The sequence below is a fragment of the Falco rusticolus genome, chromosome 14 (assembly GCF_015220075.1).
Source record: "Falco rusticolus isolate bFalRus1 chromosome 14, bFalRus1.pri, whole genome shotgun sequence".
Classification (NCBI taxonomy): domain Eukaryota; kingdom Metazoa; phylum Chordata; class Aves; order Falconiformes; family Falconidae; genus Falco; species Falco rusticolus.
This window is the reverse complement of record NC_051200.1, coordinates 2,312,007-2,334,674: the sequence shown is the minus strand read 5'-3', so window position 1 is coordinate 2,334,674 and position 22,668 is coordinate 2,312,007. Positions and strand designations below refer to the sequence as shown.

General features: G+C 47.0%; 1 protein-coding gene and 2 long non-coding RNA genes across 13 annotated transcripts in view; 2 read left to right on the top strand and 1 right to left on the bottom strand.

The window, feature by feature from the left end:
• LOC119157224 overlaps positions 1 to 11,820 on the top strand; it is a 26,945-nt gene extending 15,125 nt beyond the window's left edge. The window contains exons 2-4 of the long non-coding RNA XR_005107461.1: positions 2,113 to 6,268; positions 7,111 to 7,239; positions 9,459 to 11,820. This is a non-coding gene — a long non-coding RNA (uncharacterized LOC119157224). The remainder of the gene's footprint in view (positions 1 to 2,112; positions 6,269 to 7,110; positions 7,240 to 9,458) is intronic.
• The window catches only part of ARHGEF9 (Cdc42 guanine nucleotide exchange factor 9), a 221,301-nt gene continuing 207,083 nt past the window's right edge, over positions 8,451 to 22,668 (bottom strand). For 10 of the 11 annotated variants that reach the window (XM_037407890.1, XM_037407900.1, XM_037407895.1 and 7 more), the window contains one exon: positions 8,451 to 12,314. In XM_037407890.1, coding sequence (XP_037263787.1) covers positions 12,133 to 12,314 — 182 coding nt within the window. In that variant the 3' untranslated portion in view covers positions 8,451 to 12,132. The remainder of the gene's footprint in view (positions 12,315 to 22,668) is intronic. The other variant, XM_037407892.1, reaches the window with a different exon arrangement.
• LOC119157223 lies at positions 12,310 to 22,668 on the top strand. The gene is made up of 2 exons (XR_005107460.1): positions 12,310 to 20,015; positions 21,921 to 22,668. It is a non-coding gene; the product is annotated as an uncharacterized LOC119157223 (long non-coding RNA).

Genomic DNA, 22,668 nt, shown 5'->3' with positions numbered 1-22,668 from the left:
CCTCACTGATCAAGGGTTTACAACTTTCAGCACTGGTCAGAGCAGGCAAACAGGGTAATGACAGAAGTCTGTGTTTTCTGAACAAGCTGTGCTAGCAAGATGTGCCTGGGAAGTGAGAAGGCAATGAATTAAATACAGAAGGAAATAAAAATAAAAATAAAAAAAAAAAAAGCAAAGAGGAAAGGAAAGGAAGGAGAGGAAGGAAAAGGAGAAAGAGATGGAGGAAAAGAAAAGAAGAAAAAGAAAGAAAAGAAGGGAAGAAATGCGTCAATTCATAATCCTAAAATCTAAAACTACCCAGAAGAATGAGAGCAGGGACCCCTCCAAGCTTCTGCCCTGGCTGAAGGCTCTGCAGAGATGCCGGTGCTGGGGTTGGCAGGGCAGCAGCCAGGGCTCGGTTCAGTCCGGCTGGACACGTGGCAGGTTGGCCAGTCCAGTGGTCCCTTACGGCCTGCTGCAGGAAAAGGGATGCTACGTGGGGCTTGGCTGGGTCAGACGCACCAAGAGGGTAACAGGTGGATGGGCTATAGAACAAGGAAGTAAAACAGGGAAGCAGGTGGAGAACATTGCTTCTGGCCTCTCCTCAGGCTGCTGGTCCAGGAGGCAGTGAGCTGGCTGGCCAAGGGACGGGCTGGCCGTGGGGGCACCGGGGATGGGATGGGGACACATGGTGTTAGGCAGCTGCCCCAGGCTTGGGCTGCTCTTTGGGGCCAGCTGTGTCTCAGTCTCTCCAGGACCATCTGGCTAGAAACGCTTACGGCTTCCTCAGAGAGGGCGACGGTGTTACAGACACCCAGCGTGGCAGTTTCGAGTGGCTCTTAGGAGCATCCAGTCCAGCGAGGCAGTAAGAGGCAGGTGTTAACGAGGCACAAAGAGGCTTTTGCCTGTGCTGCCCAGCGTCCCTGTTGTCTGCGATTGCTGCAGCAGACACTGTCATCTCTGCACCAGATTCCTGTTGATCAGTACCAGTTTTGTTCATTTTATAAGGCCTTGACCTTTCTGTTCTTTTCAAATACTGCTGAAATTTCTTACACTGGCATGCTTGAAATGATGTCCCCTAATACGCCGCCCTCCTCCCACCAGTTTTCTAGTCTAATCATTCGGTAGCTTTAGCACTGAATTCTATTCTTGGGAGCCAAATAATCCCACTTCTTCAAGAACAGCTTTAAGTTGATATGAGCCACAAGTCAAGAAGAACAATTTAAAAAAAAAAAAAAATCAATATATTTTACTTAGACAAGCGTTACTATGTCATTAATACTGTCTTCGTTTGCTAAGACTTTTTACAGTCCACTTAGCCTGCAATCTGCCTGCTGTTTGCTCCGAGCGCTCTGCTAGACCGGACAGGGACGGTAGCTGCAGTCGGCTTTGCTGGCTGTTTTCTTTTATGCTTAGTTTCACTTGAAGGGTCTCCGCTGCAATGTTTGGATAGAAACACTGCAGAGACATGGTTATTCATTTAAACCATCTGTTTCCATTGGCACAAAGATAGCCCATCACAATATTTCTGTTGGTCTTCAAACTCTTTGCACACCTGGCAGTGGCTGTATATGTTCACAGATCCAAGTGAACAGATCCTGCTGCTACAAACAGCTCACACTAGTTCGGTGTAGGTATAAATTGTGCGGGAAGGTAATGCCTTTTCTCTGCTGCCCTCTCTGAATTTCTCATCCTCCAGTCTGGGAATAGCACAGGAATTATACCCGGCAGGGTGTGTGGGGTGGGATTCAAACTGGCATTTCTACAGCAGTTTATATCAGTCTTTCTCTTCCAGCAAAAGCTTTTTGTTTGTGTCTGGTGCAAGATAAGTATGGCCTTTAACCCTCTACATGACTGGGTATTGCTAGCATGCCTTTTCATGAAAAGTCAGGGGAAAAAAGCAGCGCTGAGCAGTCTCCACATCACTGCCACTCAGGGTTGTTACCCCTGGCTTTTTGGGAATTTGTTATTCCCTAACTGTGACACAACCCCATTAGCTCCTGACCCTGCTTCTAGTCTCTAACTCAAAACGGGTCTGTTGGGTAGTGTGAAGGAACACACAAACAGTGAACGTGGGCTTTGGTGGGTGCTGCCTCTTGGGTATGTGCTCTGATTTCTTTTTCACTCCCCCAGAGAAGACAACGTGAACACAGTCCCTGCTACCTCAAATTACACAGTCTGGTTCCCCACGTGTAGATAAATCAGCAGTCAGTGTGCCCACGGTGCAAGAAGTGGATGAGAAACCCCAACCCTCTGTTTCCCTATGCCAGGTAAGTGTAACCACCCACTCCAGCATAAAACTACATCGTATTCTGCACACAACAAACAAATTGTTTCTCCTTGTCTAGAGATGTCATTAATGGAGCCCCTGGGTAGCAATGAATTATGCGCGAGGCTGAAACCACTCATCGAATTATGGAATGGTCTGGGTTGGAAGGGACTTTTAAAGGCCATCTAGTCCAACTCCCCTGCAATAAGCAGGGACATCTTCAACTAGACCAGGTTACTTGGAACCTGATCTAATTGAAGTCTTTCCGATAACCCTAATACACAAGGAAAGTAGTGCAACAAAATCAAACTTGTTTAATGGTACATCCAGACAGTAAAAATAAGGCCAGTGTAACTGCGCTAGCAACACCGATAACAACAGCGTGACACATCCATGAGCAATTTGGCTGCATGCTCGCCTCCCCAGCCAGCCGGCAGCACACACAGCCAGTGCTGCCTGCAGTGGGCAGGCCACATGCCGTTAGTCAGCCCCTTCTCTGTGACAAAAATTTCTTGCTTTTCTCCATCCGTTTCCTTTTGCCCCCAGCAATCCTGCCCGCACCTGACAAGCAGGCTGCACGTACTGCAGCCGGAATCCAGGCTGGGACAGGTGCTGCAGGCAGGATACGTACCTGGCATGTCAGAGCCCCTTTAGCATCACCTTTGCAGTCACCTCTACTGTCACCGGCAAACAGACGCCTTCAGGCAGCGATTCGGCAGGACCAAACGTGGTGGCTTTGTGGGGAGCCTGCACACTCACAGTCCTTAGAAAATGGGCACAAACCGTCCTGGGAGCAGAACCAGAGACCACGTCACCCGTCTCAGCTCTCACCACAGCTATGAGTATTTATTGTATTTGCTGCTATTTTCTTTTCCTGGTCCAAAGACTCTGGATTTCCTTTGTATAGTGTGAAACCACCGCAGCAGCAGGGCTGGCCAGGGACTCCTCTCTTGCTGCCCCGTATCTGTGGGGGAGTGAAACTTTGAGGAAATCAGTGAGTTGATCACATATTCCCTCAAAAACCAGCCTGTAGGATAAGGGTTCTGTTAAGGCAGGTGGCAACGTGGATACAGCCCCCCTTGACAGGATGAGAGAATAACCCTCTTTGGTCCTGACCCACCTTGTGCGTACACACGGCACCCACCACTGTAACGGACACTTTTGCCTGTGGGAGCAGGGCTCTCGGTGACAGCCACAGGGTTTTGTGTCACTTGGGTGTCCCGGGGGAGTGTGAGGGCCCTTTGCAGCTGGCCACAGACACCGACACAACAGAGCTTGGCGTCAGCCAAACTGAAAAACAAATTGCAAAACACAGATGATGTGCTTTAGGTCAGGTAAGGCAGCAAGTGACAGGATTTTTTTACAGTTGTACTATGAGTGCAATTTGCCTGTCTTGTCCTTGGCTGGATTTGGGCCTGTGAGGTTCTGCAGAAGCTGCACGCTTTCGTGTCAGCCGAGGTTTGGGTGGGGAGCAGAGCTCATTTTTGGCACAGCAAAAGCGCTGGTCTGGCTGCTGGGGAGCTAAAATACAGCAAATGGCGCTTCTTTGCGTTTATCCAGCTTCCAAACAGAAAACAGAGACTAGTGTGATAGCACAAATATGTGGAAAGCGGTTCAACTTTAAGGTGTACTAAAATACCTTTGACTCAACAAAAAACCACCTGCGGCCTGGGCTGCACAGGGTGACTGGTGGTGGAAAAGATATCGAATGTCCAGGTCAATTGGCATCGAATTGATATTAAAATGACCTGGGCGATATGGCTCCACAAAGCTCTGCTCAGACCATTCATCGAGACAGGCCAGCTATTGCCTGGGATGAAGAAACAGCTGGTGACAAAGGACTTTCTGGGATAACAACAGCAGCAACTTCCACTCCTGTAAATGACACATTTGTTCAAACCTGCTGCTCTCTTCACACTTCTGCAGTGTTTTGGTGTGAATGTGATATAGTATCAACCCACCCTATATAAAGCCTGCCTTAAAAATTGCTGTCTTTAGGAGGAAGAGGTGCTTCCTCTGAAGTGGCTGAGCTAACCATTTCCAGTCTGGATCAGTCAACTCACTAAACCCTTGGATCAAGTACTACTTTCTATTACACCTGTAATAAGCCTGTGGTGGGTCACTGGTTGTTCCAGTTTTACCAATTCAGAAAACAGCCAGGAATGGGATTTCAGTTTGGGTTTTTTGTTTTTGTTGGTTTTTTTTTTAAACTTCAGTTACACTGTTCTAGGGAGAAGTCCCACTGATTCAGAGGAGACTCCTGGGTGGCTGTTGTACAGGTGAGAGGAGCCCTGGCTCTGCTGGCAGGGGTGATGTCTGCTACTTGTTTGGCATCACCACCCAGGGCAAAGTGTGCTGTGGGCAAGGGCCACCGGCTTTCTGACTTCCTGTGAACTTGCAAAGACTTGAATGCACACATACATGCCCTCCAAGTATTTAGTTCGTGAATAGAAGCTTTGCAGCTTTTGTAAAAAGTGAGCTAAAAAGAGAAGCAAATATACCAGTATATTCTCTTATGGGTTCTCCAGATGGAGAAAAAAGAGAATAAAACTTCTCTTCTAAAGTTAGCTTCCCCCAGCTTCCAGGACCAGCCAGGATGATACTACTGAGTCTCTTGGAGCCTGAATTCTTGGAAGTGATTTATAAGCCAATTTAGTGCCATGTTTTATTCTGAACAACCTAGATCCTAGCAAAAAATGTGTATGTGGTCCTCTCAATCTGTACGATGGGTATATAAGCCAGACAGGCTGTGTACGTCATGGCTTTGCTCTTACAGCAACAGGGCAAGAAAGCGCATGTGTACAAAGACCTGTGTGTACACAGCCCTCATCTCTGCTCAGAATACGATTGCTAACTCTCCCCACCAGCTGTGAGCCGCAGAGGTAGTCAGCAGTGACACACTCTCAACAAAGTGCCCTAGACCAGAGCACTTTTTCAAGCACTGATGTTTTCTTTATGAGGCAACTCTTTCTGCAAGGGTTTAACTTTTTTATATATTCTCCTAGGTGAAAAACAAAAGGCCCCACAGCGTTCCCGTCCTGGAGATTTTTTGTTTCTGCTGTTACCAGTTCCAAAGGAAGAGGAAAGTGCTCTGTGTCCCTCGGACAATGTGCATGCCACCAGACTTGGCTGGTGTGTTGACAGCAAGATGCTGGAGGGCGGTTTGGAAAATGGCCCTGGGGGGCCTCTTGGTATGGGGGAACATTTCTGCTCCATTGCTGCTGCACAGCCCAGCCTGAGCACAGAGACCCTGTCAAACCTGCAAGAGGTAACAAATTACTGTGACTCAGGAATGAGAAGATGCAAATCTTCACTAGGATGCATTTTGCCTGGAGAGAGCTGGAAGAAAAAAGGATGTGAACATTAAAAGCATTTAAGAAATACCATGTGTCTTTTCCATAGCAAAGGTAAGAGATTTAGACAAACGAACACAGTTTTACAACTTGTACCTGCAGTTCTGGGGAGATTACATTTGCAGTTAAATAGCTAGTATCCCTCCTTTACAGTGAAGGAGTGCAAAACCCACGGTGGACAGTGCTTAGAAAGGTTCTGGGAAATGCCAGTTAGCCCAGCAATGTGCAATCCCAGTTTGTTCCTTAAACCCAGCACAGATGGTGCATTACATGCTCTGGAGTATGCTGATCCACTACTGTACCCTGTGCAAACCCTGGTGCTGCTTCTTAGCTACAGAGTAACGTGAGAATTTGTTGTTTGGGGCAGGTCAGGATCTGTAACCCCAGCACCATCAGTCATGATTCAAAGTCCTTAAAAAGCAAAAGCCTGGCTGCAATACCATGGTATATACACACAGGTAAAACAGAGATGGCTTTGACATACAGTCATTCATACAATGTTTCTGTCATGGCACAAACATACCGGCCTAAAAGCTTCACTCATTCTCTTACAGTTCCCAAGCAGAGCCAGGGCCTGACGCTGCCCGTGGAGGCTGCCAGCTCTGCACGGCGTTCCCTCGTATTTTGCACAACGTGCCCTCAGCCACACAGCTTGGTAACTGCGCAGGTAGGAGAAGCAGCACAACAGACCATCAAAACAGGCAAAATCAATGTAGATCTTAAGTCACACCCTACAGATCATCATTCACTCAGGACTGAATTCTGTACTTCGGCCTGTATGTAATAAAAGCTTTGGTGCAAAGCGGTGGTGGACTGAGGCCTGTGTTAAAGTGAATTTCTGAATCGAGGTCTCGGAGATCAGCTGGCCACGTCTGTCCCCCTGCTGCTAACTTGGAGGGTCAGTTTGGTCTGTTACCCGGAAATACAGCCCAACGAACCTAGCACACCGCAAGGCAAATTAATTTTAAGTGGGTTTCTTTGGTTTTGGTTTTGGTTTTTGGTTTATGCACCCATAGTAGCTGGCTGAATGCTGGGTGGCTGGAGAAAGCTAAACCCAAACAAATACTGTCATTAAAAGAAATACGTAAGTAGACTATCGGCTACAGGCTGCAATGGCGTTCCTGGCCATGGAGTGCTCTGCTGTCTTGACTACTGCCAGGAAAGCAAGCAGGGGTGGGAGCGTGTTGCAGGGCCATGGCGGTCATTTATTGCTTCTGAGTAAGCTTTGGTGGTGCTTTTGCTCCCAGCAGACATGCTGGGTGATTGGGTTTCTTCCCCATTCCCGCTTTGTCAAGGCTTTTTTGGTACGTTACTTAGAGATCTTGGGCAATGCACACACGCTGTCCATCCCCTCCTTCCCCACAGCTCGCATCTGCAAACTTGGAGGGGAGCGCAAAAATCTGGCGAACAACTTTTTTGGCCTGCAAAGGCAGCGGTGTGGGTAGGAGAGGTGTTCCTCAAGGTGGGGTTTTATATGTAACTGCATTTGGGGTCTGCTCTCCCTAGCAGCACGCTTTGGAAGCGGCGCTGTGCCAGTCCTCCCGAGCGACTTCAGCCATGCGCTACGAGAGAAACGGGATCGCTTGGACAGGTGAGCCCCAGCATGGCACCAACGTCCTCTTCATCGCAAGCAATAATGTAAGCAAGAGAAAAAAGCTTGGTTTGGGGTATTGCTGAAGCAGTAGGCAAATGTGAAGCTGTGATGTTTGAGGACTGGGTGAGCCTGCTCCTGAACCTGCTCAAACTCTGGCCCCACAGAAGCCTTTGCGCTCACAGCTTTGCCTCTCTCCTGTCTCCCTCTCTTTCTCCCAGAGCAGAGCCGCTTGGTTTTTGCATGTTTGTATTCCCTTGTCTGAGTGGCTTCCCAGCGTGTGTGGGCTGAAGATGCGGTCAGTCTGTGTGCCGGCAAACTGGCCATCGCTCACGATGCACAGGAGAGAGGGGAAAAAGCAGAAGTCAGTGTCGTTACTGAAAACGTAGCTCTTGGGCCACAACTACTTATAGCAACTTGGCACGTGTGCCTGTGTGTTTCTCCATGTGACAACAGGCATTGCTCCCAGCCACTACCAGGTCTGGACGCCATGGTGCGGTAACCCCCGTGTTCATGGTTAGAACTGTGGGTTAGCTAGAAATACACGACTCAACTGTCTTACCTGTGAAATGCCACCAGGTTTCTGGAGAGAGCGCTTTGCCTTCCAAGGGTGTAAAGCACCCCGTTCCTTCTCCCTGTGGGCACTTGCTCCCTCTGCACCAAGGGAAAACCGGGGCAGGAACCTGTGCATCTCCTCGGGCTCAGCCCTCTGCAGCGGAGCAGCGTGCAGCCAGGCTCCCTCCCCTCAGAAACCCACCCCCTGCTCTACTTCCACATGCTCTGAAATGCTTCTTAGGTTGCTCACAACGTATTTGTGATTGGATGTCTGTTTGGAGAATTCGGCTGTCTTCAAGTCTGGGCTGGAGCTGAGCAAAGTTCAGTAACAGAAAGCATTTTAAAACCATGTTTCGCAGAAGACTCGATCCGAGCTCCATTTGGAGCAACCCCTGCCAGCACTTGCAAGGCGGTGTTTTGTCAGTGTGGAACCTCCAGCTACTCATTAATCACTTCACTCAGTTCAGATGGAGGACACAAAGCAAGGGGGAGGTGGGACATTTCCAGAACAAACCTACTTTTTGGTTACACACGAATGTCTTGGTGTCTGCTTTGCTGACAAGCTGGAGGCCCACCCCAGCGATTTGTGCTCGGCCTTTGGGAAAAGTGAGACCGCTCTGAGGAAAATGATTTAAAATGCCTTCAGATGCCTTTTCACTTCTTTTTATTTAATTCCATAAATATTTTCATAAGGCTCAGTGTCTTTACAACACTTTTTTTAAACACTTTTTTTTTTTTTTTCGTTTTATACACACAACTTTGACACTTGTTTGACAGGGTCAAACAGTCCAATATAAACAAAATAATAAAACTGGCAAGTGCGGATCAGCTGGGTTACCAAAATCCTTTTTTTTTTGCTTTTTTTTCTTTTTTTTTTTTCTCTTACTGTTAAAACCCCAAAAGCACTAAAATATCAGTATTTGGCTTCAAACTAGAATTTTAAAAACCTTTTTTTTTTTTTTTTTTTTTTTAAATTCTCTGCTACAAGTCCCTGTCGTCATAGTGCCTTTAAACTCCTACAGACTCTTCTTTTCTTCTTAAGGAAAAATAAGCTTGGTGATGCCATGCAGAACTTACAATAGCTACTAAATATACATGTTCCCTGAAATGTAGCTGCAATGAAAAGATGACAGAGCATAAAGAGAACAAAACCAGAAACCCAAAGCACCACAGTGTACTATCAATAACATTGCAGTGAATGGCCAGTGACCATCCAGAAACTGAAACAAATTTCAAATATATTTCTCTATGTATTATTTTCTATTTACAACTGTTAGATGCACCTAGGTTGGTTCTTGTTTGATTGTTTTGGAGAGGGTGGGGAGGCGAAAGTCTTGAATTTAGATCCTCTGTTCTAGTGTCTAGGTCAAGGGGTAATGCATGTCATTTACCTAGGAAAGAGGGTATTTTTATTTTTTATATATATATATATAGATTCAGCCAGAGAAATACCGTAAACATGTAAGTTTGTTACAACTCTCTTGTTTCTGCATATGGAATGGTAAGTGGGTTCCTCCTGTCTGGCATTGAAATGAAAGTCTGTATCAGATGCTCAGTCAAAATCACCCCAATCGGATTGCATCTACGCTGCTTCCAGCGCTTTCAGACACAAGGCAGCCCAACCCTGCTCCCTATTGGGAAAGCCACAGTAGGTAGTAAAAGTGGGACCCAGTGCTGGTTCTTCTTTGTGACAATGCTCCATCTCTTGCAGCACCTTGGCAATTTATGGAGGGGAAGAGCTTTCTTGAATGCCATTGCCTGAGAGCCAAGCCCCTCTTCCCTCTGGAACAAACGCCTGCATCTGCTTTGCCTGCCGCTGGCTTCGGCAAGCACGAGCAATGCTAGTTTGTTTTGACTTTCCATTTAAGAAAGAAGCTGCGAGTCCAACAAGTGGCCTTGTCAGATCAAGCGAGTCTTGATTTATGATGCAAATAATGGTGTGGCGGTGGTGTTTCTTTTTTCCTAGTGCTGAATATTTAGGAAGCATCTTCTCATAAAAATTATGGATGTCTCATTCTCACTCTCTGAGGCACAAAACAGTAAATGAACAGGCTTAACTAATGTGCTTGTTACTTTTCCCCCCCTAAGCAATTAAAAAGGCAAAGGAATAAGTGAAATTTTCATCATGCTGACAACGGTTTGTAATCTCTCTCTCTTTCTCTCTCTCTCTCTCTGCATCTCTCCAGCCATTCAGAAATAGTAAAACATTTCAGTTAACTTCTGAGAACCCATCTCATTCACTTTGTTAAATACCCATTCTGTTAAAGAAACAAAACAATATTTGCTACATATTCAATATTAATATCTGACCATAAAAATGCAAGGATACGAAAGAGCAAAACAATAATTTCTGATATAAAACTAGGTTGCTTCCTATTTGGGATTCCCGGTGTTTTGCTGCTGCCTGTCACAGAGGGGCCACACTCTTTCTCTCCAAAAGACTAACCTGGCTTTGCTGTTTACTGATAGTTTCTACGTGACTAAAAAGTGGAACAGATTATTTTTGTACTTAAATAAAAAAATTTAGCTGCTGCCTTGTAATATGCCCTGAAATAAAACAGGCTCCATGGAAATAATGAAATCACACTCTCTGCTCTTCCCATTTGCTTATGTTTCTAAGGGGAGGAAAAAAATGTATCTCTACGCTAGCTGGCCTGGGGTGCTGATGTGGTGTATCAAATTCAGAAGAAAATGATAAATACCGTGATCAATCACTTCATCCTACATTTTCAAAGGAACTTGCAGAATAGCTAGGAAAAAAATATCATCCTAGTGCACAATGATTTGTTTTACAAGCTTAAACATAAGCTTTTGCACTTTAAAACAAACGTACTTAAGGCTGAAACTGTAGGAAGTGTCTTTGAAAACTGAGCTATGAATCTCCAGAGGGAGAAAAAGAGAGAGAAAGAGACCTGGAGAGTTTAGCTCATCACTCCAGAGCCCGCTGACGCTGGTACACCTCTGCTGAACCACTGATGCCGTTTAGATTAAACTGATCACTGACTTAGATTAGGTCACGTAATCATGCTCATACGGCTAAACTTCTCAGGTCACATCCACATCTTTCCTGAAAGGCAGCTGGCAGCTCCTCTGCAGCTTGGGTGCATTTACTATCAGGTAAATACCTCCAGTTAGTTAGGCAATGATCCTGCCCCTATCAGGCCGCTACTAGCAGCTCATGCTTTGCTTGGGAGGTCGGTGCCCAAGCGAAGCCAGGGATCTTATATGTAATAGGGTAGAGCAGGCAGTGAGTGCAGTCATGGTCCTCACATTTGGGATCACTGCTCCTGTAAATGGCAATTAGTGGTTCATTAACACAGGCGTGTGCAGGCGTGAGTGTGGCCAACAGGATGGGACCTTAGTTCCTGAAGAAAGAAAACTGGCCATTTGTTGGAGCCTAATAGCCAATTTTCCTCTAGCTGGAATGGAGGGCATGAAGCCATCAGTTTTTAAGCTTTTATCTTTGCATGGAGAACAAAGATAGGAGTGGGCTTTTCAGAGTCGTGTCTCAGCTTAAAAAGAAAATAAACCAAAGATAACCCCACAGAAATAAAACTAAATGCAAAAGAAATAAAAGCCCCCGATATTCTTTTCTCAGTCTTACTCTGAGTGTGGACAAACCACGCTCAACTGAGAAAAAGACAGTGCTTAAAAAAAAATGCAAAAACATTAACTGAGGAAAACCCATCTCTCTCTTCCTAAATAGCCAAGACCCCTTCTGCTCGTTTTCACCTGCCCACAACAAAACAGTTAAAGCCAGAGAAATACTGCGCAGCAGAGCATGGTGCACAAGGGAGCACATCCAGACAGGCACGAGTCAGACCAGAGAATGCAGGACAGGAACAGGGACAGGGTCGATGCTCTTCTTTGAAATGGTAACTCCAGGGACAGCCAAGGAAGGGACGGAGAGGGAGCAGAGCTCTCCCAGCGCTCCAAAAAACAAACCAACCCCCCATAAATAAAATCAAATAAAATATACACCAATGTAGTCCATGAGGAACTTCAATGACGAATTCACACAAGCGAGAAAGCATTCTGGGATGCCAATGACGACTTGAATGAAAATGAAGAAAGAAAAAAAAAAAAGATGTCCAACCAATGGAATAAAATAAAATAGGTCACATGGTTAGAAATCATTGGTGCTTCCTAGTATCTAGTAGCAGATTGCTTCCCAAAAACAACAAAAAAAGTTTTTGGTCCTTCTATATATATACATATATGTATATATATTATTATTTTTAAAATGTGTGTATATATATATATGTATATATATTTAGTTGCAACAGTGCTTCTCCGAAAAAAGGTCCATCTATAAATATAATTTTATTTATTTTTATTTTTAAATTTTAGTTCTTTTAAGTTAAAATTCGCCATCTCTCTAGGTATTATTTTTTGAATGGTGTTAACCTGCTGAAGTTTTGCCAGAATGGTGCCTGGCTGCGTCTGGGTTCGGTGAACTCGAAGACCTGGGACTGGGATATGCCATCTGTCACCATGTATTGTCCCTGATTTAATGGATCCTGGGGTGGTGGGTAGGCTGGAGGAACCGACTTGGAGTAGCTCACACCTGCATCGATGATTGGGGGGAAAAAGAAACAGATCAGTCAAAGTGCAATTGGGTCAATAGTCTTTCTTCGTCATGCTATCGCTTCTTATTACTTAATAACCAGGGTCCCCAAACAGCAGGGAGACGTGCTAGAGACGGCAGATCTATGGAGGAATGCAGCAGCTGCCTGAACTCTCAGCTCAGAGGCTCCCTGCACTAGACCATGAGTTGAAGATTTGGAAAAGATCCATTACTTTTGTATTGGCAGAGTTTTGCTCACCCTCATGGAAAAGTCCTGTGTGACCTAATGAGGCACAAACATGGCTGGGCCGTATGCAGTATCAGTCTGGTCAGATGAAGGCAGAAAATCGCATCGTTCCACCCACTTGCAAATTTAAGACTTGCTGTTTCCGAGCTCATTTTCACCCTCCCTCCCAGCTAGGCCTGTAAAGTGGTTTTGCCCCAACATGCCCCAGTGACCAGCCCCAAGCAGCACAAGCCCAAGGACTACTGGGCACCAGTCCCTGCACCAGAATGGAGCACAACTGCTTTGGAGGAAGCGCTACGCTGCAGGGACCCGTGCCGCTTCAGCGCTATTCTGCTTATACAAAAGGCAACTCGTTACTTTCTTTAGGAAAGCTTGTAGGACTTTTCCATAGGGTTCGTTTAAAATTCACCAGTCTGGTTTCAGCCAAAAGTGGCTGCACGCAATGCAGAAAAGGCTGATTTTGCTCAATCCAAACTGGTAGCAATGGATGGACTGGCAAGGCTACACTTTCAGGTTCCAGATGTGTAACTCCCACATACAAGAGTCACAGCTCCCGTGCAGGAAGAGGTTGAGGGGATGCTGCCCTTACAGCTTTCCCACGGGAAGGGGAAGCTTCAGCAAGCTGGGACCTACGCAACCTGTTGTAAAGGCCGGTGTAGAAAGGGTGGCTCTGGGTGAGTGGCAGTGGAGCAGAAGGGATGCATGTCACCACCAAAGTGTAGGCTACAGGGAAGAGCAATGTGGCTACTTCTGTATTTCCTTCCCCGCCACATCACGGGTGAGGGATAACCCTCCTTCAGCCTCAGGGCAGCGTGATCGGCTGGAAACCACAACTCCAGAGAAGGGCAGGAAGGAGAGAGGAGCGGGGCTCTGAAGCAGGTTGCTGTAAGCTCTGGCCATCTCTGGATCCCCTCTGCTGCATGCAGAACTGCTCTTCCTTCTGCGGGGAGGGCAGCCCCGGCCGTGTGACGGGTGGCAGGCTTCGCAAAGGCCATCTGGAGGCCATTGCCTCCCCTGGTTTTAACCGCAGAGGCGAGGTGACTCTACCCAAGCAGATCAGTGTCCTCATCTGGAAAGCGGGATGGCATCACCCACCTACCTCACACGAGGGTTGTGAAGCTAAATTAATTAATGTTTGTAAAACACTTTGAGATCCTCGGCTGGGAAGGTGCTAGAGAAGGCAAAATATGGTGATTAGCACCCAGGTACCACAGCAACGTGTGTAAAAGAAATGTGACTCTTTGCATTCAGTTAGCGGTTCCTACCCACACACAAACACATGCTTTGCGGGTCCAGCGCTGGCTGGCCCGGGCACGGGAAGGCTGCACACAGTCGGGTACTTACAGACAAGGGAAAAAGCCTCACACAGTGCACTCACGGAGCTCATCAGACAACTTCTATATGTTGCTGCATTACAATTCAGGACCTCTTTTAGATACAAAGCTAGAGCGTTAGGGAAGAGAATCAATTCACTTCCCCTTGCTATAGAATGTAGCAGTCAAGGGCTGTTAACAATCCTCAAAAAGTTCAGACCAAATGGAGGTATCACCTTGACTATGTCCAACCGATTTCTCCTTCTTTACAGCTCTCTGTCCACTGTAGGGAGTTACCAAGATCCTTCCTTACGGTGGACAAAAACTGCTCCGTGATTCATACTTCAATAAATGCATCACAGTTGATATTTCAAACTTATTTGAAAGGAACAACCTGGAGATGTTCTGCATTTGTACCTGCACGCCGGAACAGAGTTACTCAGCAACAAGTTCCCTCCTCTGTCTTTCCCCGGTCCCCTCCCACAGAAGGCCTGCAGAGCTGTCCTGGGGTCACACCGGAGACAACTTCTGTACCATCCTTGCTGGCAGGCCCAGCCACTGATTTGAATTTACCATGCTACATGGCTTAAGCCAATGACATCCCATAAGGACGGGGCTCAGGATGGGCTTGAGCTCATCCCTGCCCTGCCTCTTCATCCCTTCTACCACTGCCCTGCTCCCAAGTTGCCTTGCTGAAGGCAGGTCCGTGTGTGGGTGGTGTAACCAACTGCAGAGTCTGCTCTGGAGAGCAAACGCTAGCCCTGAACCCATACAAGGGGTACACATCCTGCTGGAGGCCACCAGCCTTTAATGCCTTAGCCACTTTTCCCAGCAGAGACTGGTGAGGAATTTTAGGACCTGTGGGAAGGTTAGGATCTGGTACAGGTCCCTTGCATGGCTAGAGTTAGGAAATATATCTTCTTCTGTCTGGTAAGCGGTTTGGATCTTCAACTGACCCAAAAGACCAGCAATGACTTACAAGGCAAGTAGTCCTTGTGCTGCCAAGATCACTGACAATGTTACAACACCAAAGAGCTGTGGATCTAAAGCTGCTACTAAGGGATGTAGAGCAATTGTTTCTAGCTTTGGAGGACCTCAAAACCACCTGGCTTTGATGACTTTGATGACTTGGCAAAATGTCTTTTGCATCCTGTGGCTACAGAGTAGCAGTCAGCCTTGTGATGCAGCCCTGCCTTGCTGAGCTGGGCTGAGCTCTTTATTGCCTCTAAGCCAATTTGTGGAGGGTGAACTAATGTATTTTAACGTTGATACAGAAATGCTAAGAAATCTCCTGGATCAGCAAAATGTTATGCACTTGGAAGGACAGTCTGGCTGAAGTCCACTGACACTGATGGAGTTACACTGCAAAGAACGTAATCCATAGTCTGTCTTCTCCGAAAGAGAAAAAGGCAGACTCCCCTGGCCAGATCGCTAGCAAACCCCATTCAGTTCCTTCCCAAAATAGCCTTTTCGGCCCAAGCTCCTGAAACGTGTCTGTCCTTGCCTGAAGCATACCCATGCACACACTGCCACTTCCCTCAGTAAAGAAGCTCAGACCCACATCCTCAGAGCTGTGTATGGGGCCGTGCTTGCACCTAGGCTGTTGGCATTAACATCTAAGCTGGATGTACGTCAAAAGCTCCTGGCTGGTTCTACTTGAATAAGCAGCTGAGGGTTTGCATATTTATCATATTTATCAAATGGCCTCCGTGGCCTAAATGTTCAGCGCTGCAGATCTCAATGGCATGCATAATTACCGTGTGTCTGTGGGCATGCAAATAAAAACATTTGTGCTCTGGCAAGGCAGGCTGGTAATCCCATAAGAATACATTTTCTTGTGAAACTGTGATACAGCACTTTGCAACAGCTTAAGGTGCCCCAAGAATGGCTCGCTTTGTGGGGGGATGGACGGACAGGGATGGACATGCCCACGTTCTTGACAGAGTGGGACACAGGGATTGGGGGGGGTTGTGGGGGAGCAGTATTCACCTAGGCTGCTCATCTTCAAATCCTGAGAAAGAGCAATTCTGGGAAAAAGTACGGCAGGTTGGTATTTTTCTATTCTGAAGTGGTTTGTTCCCTCACCAGAACTTGGGACCATTGTGCAAAATTGTCTCTTGGGGGATTTTTTTTTATATGCAAAGCCATAACTCCACTGCAATTCAACAGAAAGAAATGAGCAAAGCTCTTTTCCAATGCAATTTTGGGCTGCTTGGCGAACAGAATTCAAAGCGCAACGGGAAAGAATCGATAAGTACAGATTTCTAGACACAGCTGCTGCGCTGCCTGTCCAAGGCGTAAGAAAGCAGCTACACACCAATGACCAGACTTGGAGCTCCTTCTGCTGGTTCATGCATAATTCTGCACTGTAACAGAACATAAAGGCTGCAGCTGCACAGCAAGATTGTTCAGCAGGGTGGGGTTGTGGAAATCTGTTCAGAATGAGAAAAAGAAAACCCCAGGGTTTATAATTTGGCTAGACAAAACTGGTAAAGAGAGATGCTGCGCAGTCAGTTGAAACCATGTCTTTTTTTAGTACCAGGCAACGTCACTTGGAATCTTTCGAATTTCTCAGCTCACAAGAAAACAAAAAGATTTTAAACCGTCTCTTTGTCCCCTTCTTTTTGTCAAAGCGCCTCTTCTATTTGAGCTTACAACACGACCTCAGTAGCACCTGGAGATTTAGGAGCATGCTGTTAACTTACAGGCAATCCACATGGACACGTGCAGACAGACGCGGTTAGAATACAGCAGGACAGCTACATGAACACCGCACCTCTCCAGAGTGAGTACGAACGCACACAGAATACACGCAGCTTTGCCTATATATAACCACGGAAGCTTGCCTTACGAGCTGTTTATTCCATCCTCCGCCTTTAAGGTTTTAGCTTTGATCAGGAGCTATTTCATAGCTACCTAGCTCTCTAGGTATCATGCTGTTAGTGAGCCAGAGTTGAGTGGGAGACAATAAAATATCAACACCTACTTTCTCTACTGGCCGAGTGGAGGCTGCTGGTAGGAGAGGGAGCAGCGCTGCGCTAAGGAACCTTCCATCTCCCTGCTCTCAACAGCAGCGGAGCCAACTTGCATCTTCCAGGAGCCATGCTCAAAAACCCCATAAATTCAGTTTCCTCCTGAGTATTTTGTAACCCGTACACAACATGGGGTAGCCAGGAACATACCTCAGGAACACTAATTGTTGTACGGTTAATTACTCCTGCAATAGCGACAAGTTTAAGTTAAAGAAATAAGCAGTAATGGCTGAATGGGTACGACTCTTTGCCCTTCTTCAGCACATTTCAACAGAGGATCTCAAAGCACTTCACTATTCACTTGCTTGCTGCCACAGTTGGAGTTGGTGAACTACGCCGTGCCTGCTGCTCATTCTGCCCCGACTGCAGGCCTAGTTGTTACGGCGAGAGCTGTGGGTGGCAGCTGTGCAAAGGGGATGCCTGCCTCCGAAGGCAGCCCTCAGCAGCTGCCGGCGTCACGGGGTTACACTTCCACGCTGAACTGCCCGACTCAAATTTTGTCATACTCGCCCAGCTCAAGAGGAATTTAAGTGGTGCATTAGCCACGGCTCTTTACACAGCCAGGGATTTTACTCAGCAGCCTGGCAGAGGTAGATATTACCAGGGATGGTACCGGTGAGGAGAACATGCCTTGGCTCCCTTTCCTAACCACTAGCCTAACTGCCCTGGTTTGGAGGAGGAGGGAGGGAAAAGAGCTAACTGCAGCTTGAGAAACGCAGCAGAGGAAGAGTCATCTGGTGTCCTGGCTGTTCCACAGCCAACCACAGCATCTACAAATACTGAGGTAACCCGACCTTGCCGAATGTATTTATCAAGTCTGTTGCCGCAACCTGATGCCATTAGACTAGACATTAAGATAATGATTCCTCCTGTGATAAGCAAAAGCTAAGTGAGGTAAGATGGAATAAATGATGCTAGGGCCTTATCAATCAAAGCCAGGTGAAACCTAATTTATCCCATCTTGTACTTATATAGTCCCCATCTCCTCCAGCACTCTGTAAACTGATAGCAAAGATCACTCTGTCTGTTTCATTGATAGGAAGAGATCAGTTCATCCATCCCCGCCCTAAAGTGCAGCCTCTTCTGGGTAGCAACACTGCCCCTTACCTAAAACACCCCACCAAACCGACCCCCCTTGGCTCTTCAAACGAGGGCCAACGGAAAACCCAAGAGGCCTGTTTTGCATCTCACCAAAACGCCCCTGGAGAAGCACGTGCCCAGGGCCGAGTCACCGGTACCATCCTTAGCAGCCTCCCAGCCAGGAATTAATTCAGGCTTTGCCTCAGTTTGCACATCTGACCAGCTCTCAGGTGATACTGGCCGACTCCAGCTGGGTCACCAGTGCCTTGCAGGAGAAGCCGTCTCTCTGCACTGCCACCAGACCAGTGCTGCGGACCCCAAGCATGAAGCGCTCGGGTGAGCTGCAGGCAGGCGCTGCGTAACGCCTGCCTGTCGGAGGCTTTGGGTAGGGTCTGGTTTTTACAAGCAATGGGATAAGCTCTGCGATTTCTCTGAACCTGTGGGGAAATACTACCGAGAACACGATTAGCTCCGTTCTTTCACCTACACTGTGGGAAGCTCTGTGAAAAAAGGGAAGTGACCTTGACTATCTGAAAATGCAAATGCCCTGCTTTGTTTTAAAGTGATTAGTCTATGTGTTGCTCAGTGTCTTTCAGTCCCCCCGAGGCTATGCCTACATGTGTGAATAGGATGGGAAAACCTGTCAGGGCCACGTCAATCTTGTTAGCGAGGAAGATGCAATAAAATAGGCTTAAACATTCAGGAGAGCCACAGGAGGTACCTACAGGCTCCGTTACCTGTAAGACCCGGGCGAAGGCAGCGCAGGCACACTAACGCGCAGTCACCTCCCTGGCCGTGCAGCCTGGCTGGGGCAGCGCACAAGTGTGAGAAGTCAGAAAAAAGCTGTTGGGTGTTTGGGTCGGGGTTTTTATGGCATAGTTCGCTGTGAGCTCAAGTGATCAGAAAGGAAGAAATTAGCAGGAAAATTCAGTGATTCAGAGGGTGTTTTACTGCGGGCCAGAGCGGTTCATGCTGGCAGATGATTTAACCCCCGCTGGGTTTGCATAGCTGAGTATTTACGGGTGGATTTCACGACAGCATCCTTCTAATCTCAGGGCTAGGGGCGATGGTGATTGAATATACATTTCTCTCCTTCCGCAAGTCCCAGACCAGCAGGCTAAAGGCCCGCCAGGGCAGAGGGTATCTGCTTCGGTGAAGCCGTGGCACAGTGCAGATGAGAATACACAGGACAGGCATGAGGGAGCTGGCTCACAGCCTGGGTCTGACAAGCTATCCTGGGGTGGGAAACCCTCCCACCTAGCACTAAGGTGACTTCAAATTTGAATAGATGTTTCATTTTCCAAAATGAAACGATCAGGGGAAATGGTGCTTTAAGAACGGGGTCTCCTTCCCAGGCACTGCAGCTCTAATCCCTGACAGCTCCGGCTTCCAGGAACATGAGCAAAAATCCCTTACGTGTGCACGCTGTCCTGCACGGGGACATATGTGGACACAGCTGGGGATCAGAAAAGTAACCGAATGTTTCTGAAAGCTGCAAACACTAATCGTTGAGGGGGAGATTAAAAGTGGCCAGCAGAACAAAAGCACTGATGGATAGGGGCAGTGAAGGAGGCTTAGAAATGGAGAATGTACCCTGATAATCCTGGGTCTACGTTAAGGATGGACTGGAGATCCACAAGGGATCCAGTTTCAAGGGAACTTTAGCCTTGGTTCCACTGCTTTAGTCAATAACGAGCACAACTCTGCAAGCGCAATTTGATGCTCTCTTAAAGCAGCAGTGTCAGTGCAGCAGCGAAGGGCTCAGTGTACCTGGGCTTCTCTGCAGGAAAGGCGCACGCTTGCCTGCAGCTTCACCAGGGCTGTGGGGTTTTTTGTTGTTTTTGTAAGTCAAGACAAATACTTTTCTCTGTTTCTTTACTATTTCTAGGAGACACCACACTGAATTCTGTTCCCAGTTACCACACCGACATTGAAAAAAGCTAACGGGCAGTAACCAAGAGGCAAAATCTTAAACAGTCAATGCAAAAAGAAAACAACGACAACAAACAGCCCTTTTCCCTGTCTGTAGGTAAGGTGCAGAGCCAACACTACCCATTTACTTTCTGTCTAATGGACTTAAAGAACGCCAAAAATTGTTTTAATGCTGTCTTAAAGGCACCTGACCTAATATCATTATGTTTTGCCCAATCTAATAAGTAGTGGAAAACCTGGTATATTGCTGAAATCTGACCTCGCACATCATTAAATCGATTTGGAAGGAAGCCTGGCACCGCACACACATTTCTGTGCAGGCATGAGTGTTAGGAGGGGGTCACTTCCAGAGGGGGCTGACGTGTGCCCCACACAGGACCCTCACTGGGGAGCACAAACCTCTCAAAACACCAAGAGTTGCTTTCTCTCCTAATCACCTGCATTAAGTGCATTAGGTTAGAAAGCAGAGTTTTAAGGTTTCTTCTCCTGCTGTCAGCTGATCTCTCGGCACCCCTCCCTCCCTCAACGCACAGCACTGGAGTGTAAACGCTTCCTTTTCAAATGCACACCCGCCAGCTCCAGAGCAATGCTTCTGGGAGGTGTGGTACCACAGTGCATGAAATAAGCTGCAGTTTATACTATTTGAAAAATGTTTTTCTGCTTCACCTCTAACAAAGTTGATTGCATTTTCCGTTTCACTTCCTTCATGGCTCTTCTCTCTTCCTTAAGTATTCTGTGACAGGGAAATTACCATGGTCTCCCATTTAAGAGGTGGAGGGAACAACTGAGATAATCTAGAAACAAGTCTGTAATAGGCACCCACTGACACGAGAGCAGGGCTCCCCACACGGTCAGGTCGAGCTGCTGAGCCGTCAAGCCCTGCTGTAGCTGTGGAGACCTGGCCCGCACAGTCTGTAAATTACAATGAATAAATAGCTCAGCTGAACGGAGCGGAAGCATTCCTGCTCCTAAAGGGCTTCACTGCTTTTCAGGTATAACCAATGCTCCAAAACCAACTTAAAGCCTCTTCCGATGCTGCTACCGCGTTGTGGGAGGCTGCACGGGGAGGCCAAAGGCAGCGCATGGTGCCTGCAGGCAGCAACCCCCTGACATGGGCACAGGCTGCCGGTCCCGGCCCGAGGGCTGCACCTCAGCCTCAGCTACACAGCCCCCAGTGCCTGGCAAGGTCTTTGGCAAAAAAAGTTGTTGCTGATATATGCAAGATGCATATGGCAAGATTCAAAACATCAGTCACTAAAAGCCAACTCTCAGGAATTTCCTCCTCCCTCCGTCTTCTGAGCAATGCCACCAGCTGCCTGCTCCTGCAGCCTCATGTCTCTCTGTGGGTCTCCGGCACAAGACAAACCACAGAGTAAGAAAACTAAGAGTTTTCAGCAAAATATCCGGTTCTGGTACTTAATTTAATTCATCTGAGACTGGGATATGATTACCACAATGCAGGACAAAAGAAATAGAGCTACTAATTTAATGACCCTATTTGTCATTTTTCAGATTTCACATCTTAAGTAAAACAGCCAGGCTTCACTTCACTTGGTGCTTGGGGTCCGGGTGAGTTTGTCTGACTCAGGGACTTCATCTCACAAAAAGAACTGCCAGTGTTACAGCATAAACTTCTTCTTCATAAAAGAAATGCTGACTGGTGTTCTAGGAGCTAATTAATTGTATAGCCAGAGAAGTCTAAGGTAATAGCCCCTCCTTCTTCATCTCAGAGACAAAGAGAGAGAAAGAGAAAGAGAGAAAACAAGAGAGCAATTGCTGTGTAAGAAATAAGTATGGTTAGGCACATTATATTTGTCAGGATGCAATCAGTGATTTAAGTGGGAATACTGGCAGGCATGCTCAGGCACCTTTCAACTGTGTGACTTAATGACCGAATAGTGCAATTATTAATTAATTATATAAAGATATAATTAACTGAACAGCAAATAATAAACTGTTTATGTCATGGCCATCATGCAAGTCAGATTCTCTGATTTTCCAGTTGCCATCATCTCTGTGGATGCTTCCGTGCTGAGGGACAAGCATGCAAGTGGTGAGGGGCCAATCCGCAAAACCAAGCTCGTGGCAGCGCCCGCCACTGCCTGAAGTCGCCTACGTTGTGCAAGATACGCATCCCTGGGCCCGTTTTGGGGGCTGTGCATCCTTTAAGCTTAGAAAATCTGGCCAGGAGAGTTTTTAGAGAACATCTTAGAAGACAACATAGGAAGTTAGTAGAGAGGAGAAGACTAATGACGATGGAGAGACACAGCATACCAAGGAGTTTACAGTTGGCCTAGCAAACCACTACCGCACCAGCAAAGCCAGTAGACAACAAACAGGTGAGGCAAAAGCAAAGAGCTCCTTCAACTTTTGCAAAAAAACCAACCCAGTGCCTGTACAGAGTGGGACGAACCTGCCTGGAACTGACCACAGCCAAGACGTGACGAATTCTCTCAAAACCCATTTATAGGCCTAGTTCTGCCATGGTTCTTTGGTAACGATTGGGTATGTCGATGACTTTGTGAAGCTTTGGAAACCTGGGAAAATAACCTCTCTGACCTTCCCTCTGTATTTAGGATTTCAAAACCTGTAGCTGCAAGTTACTGCGAGTGAGATTTAATGCTGGCTGCTTCGCCAGCTGAGGCGCCGTGTAATACCCAGCATGGCATTTACTGGGTGGCTGTAGCCTGCCTGGGTGGGGAAATGGATCTGACATTAAAGAGATATAATGTCTTTACCAAGATACTTTA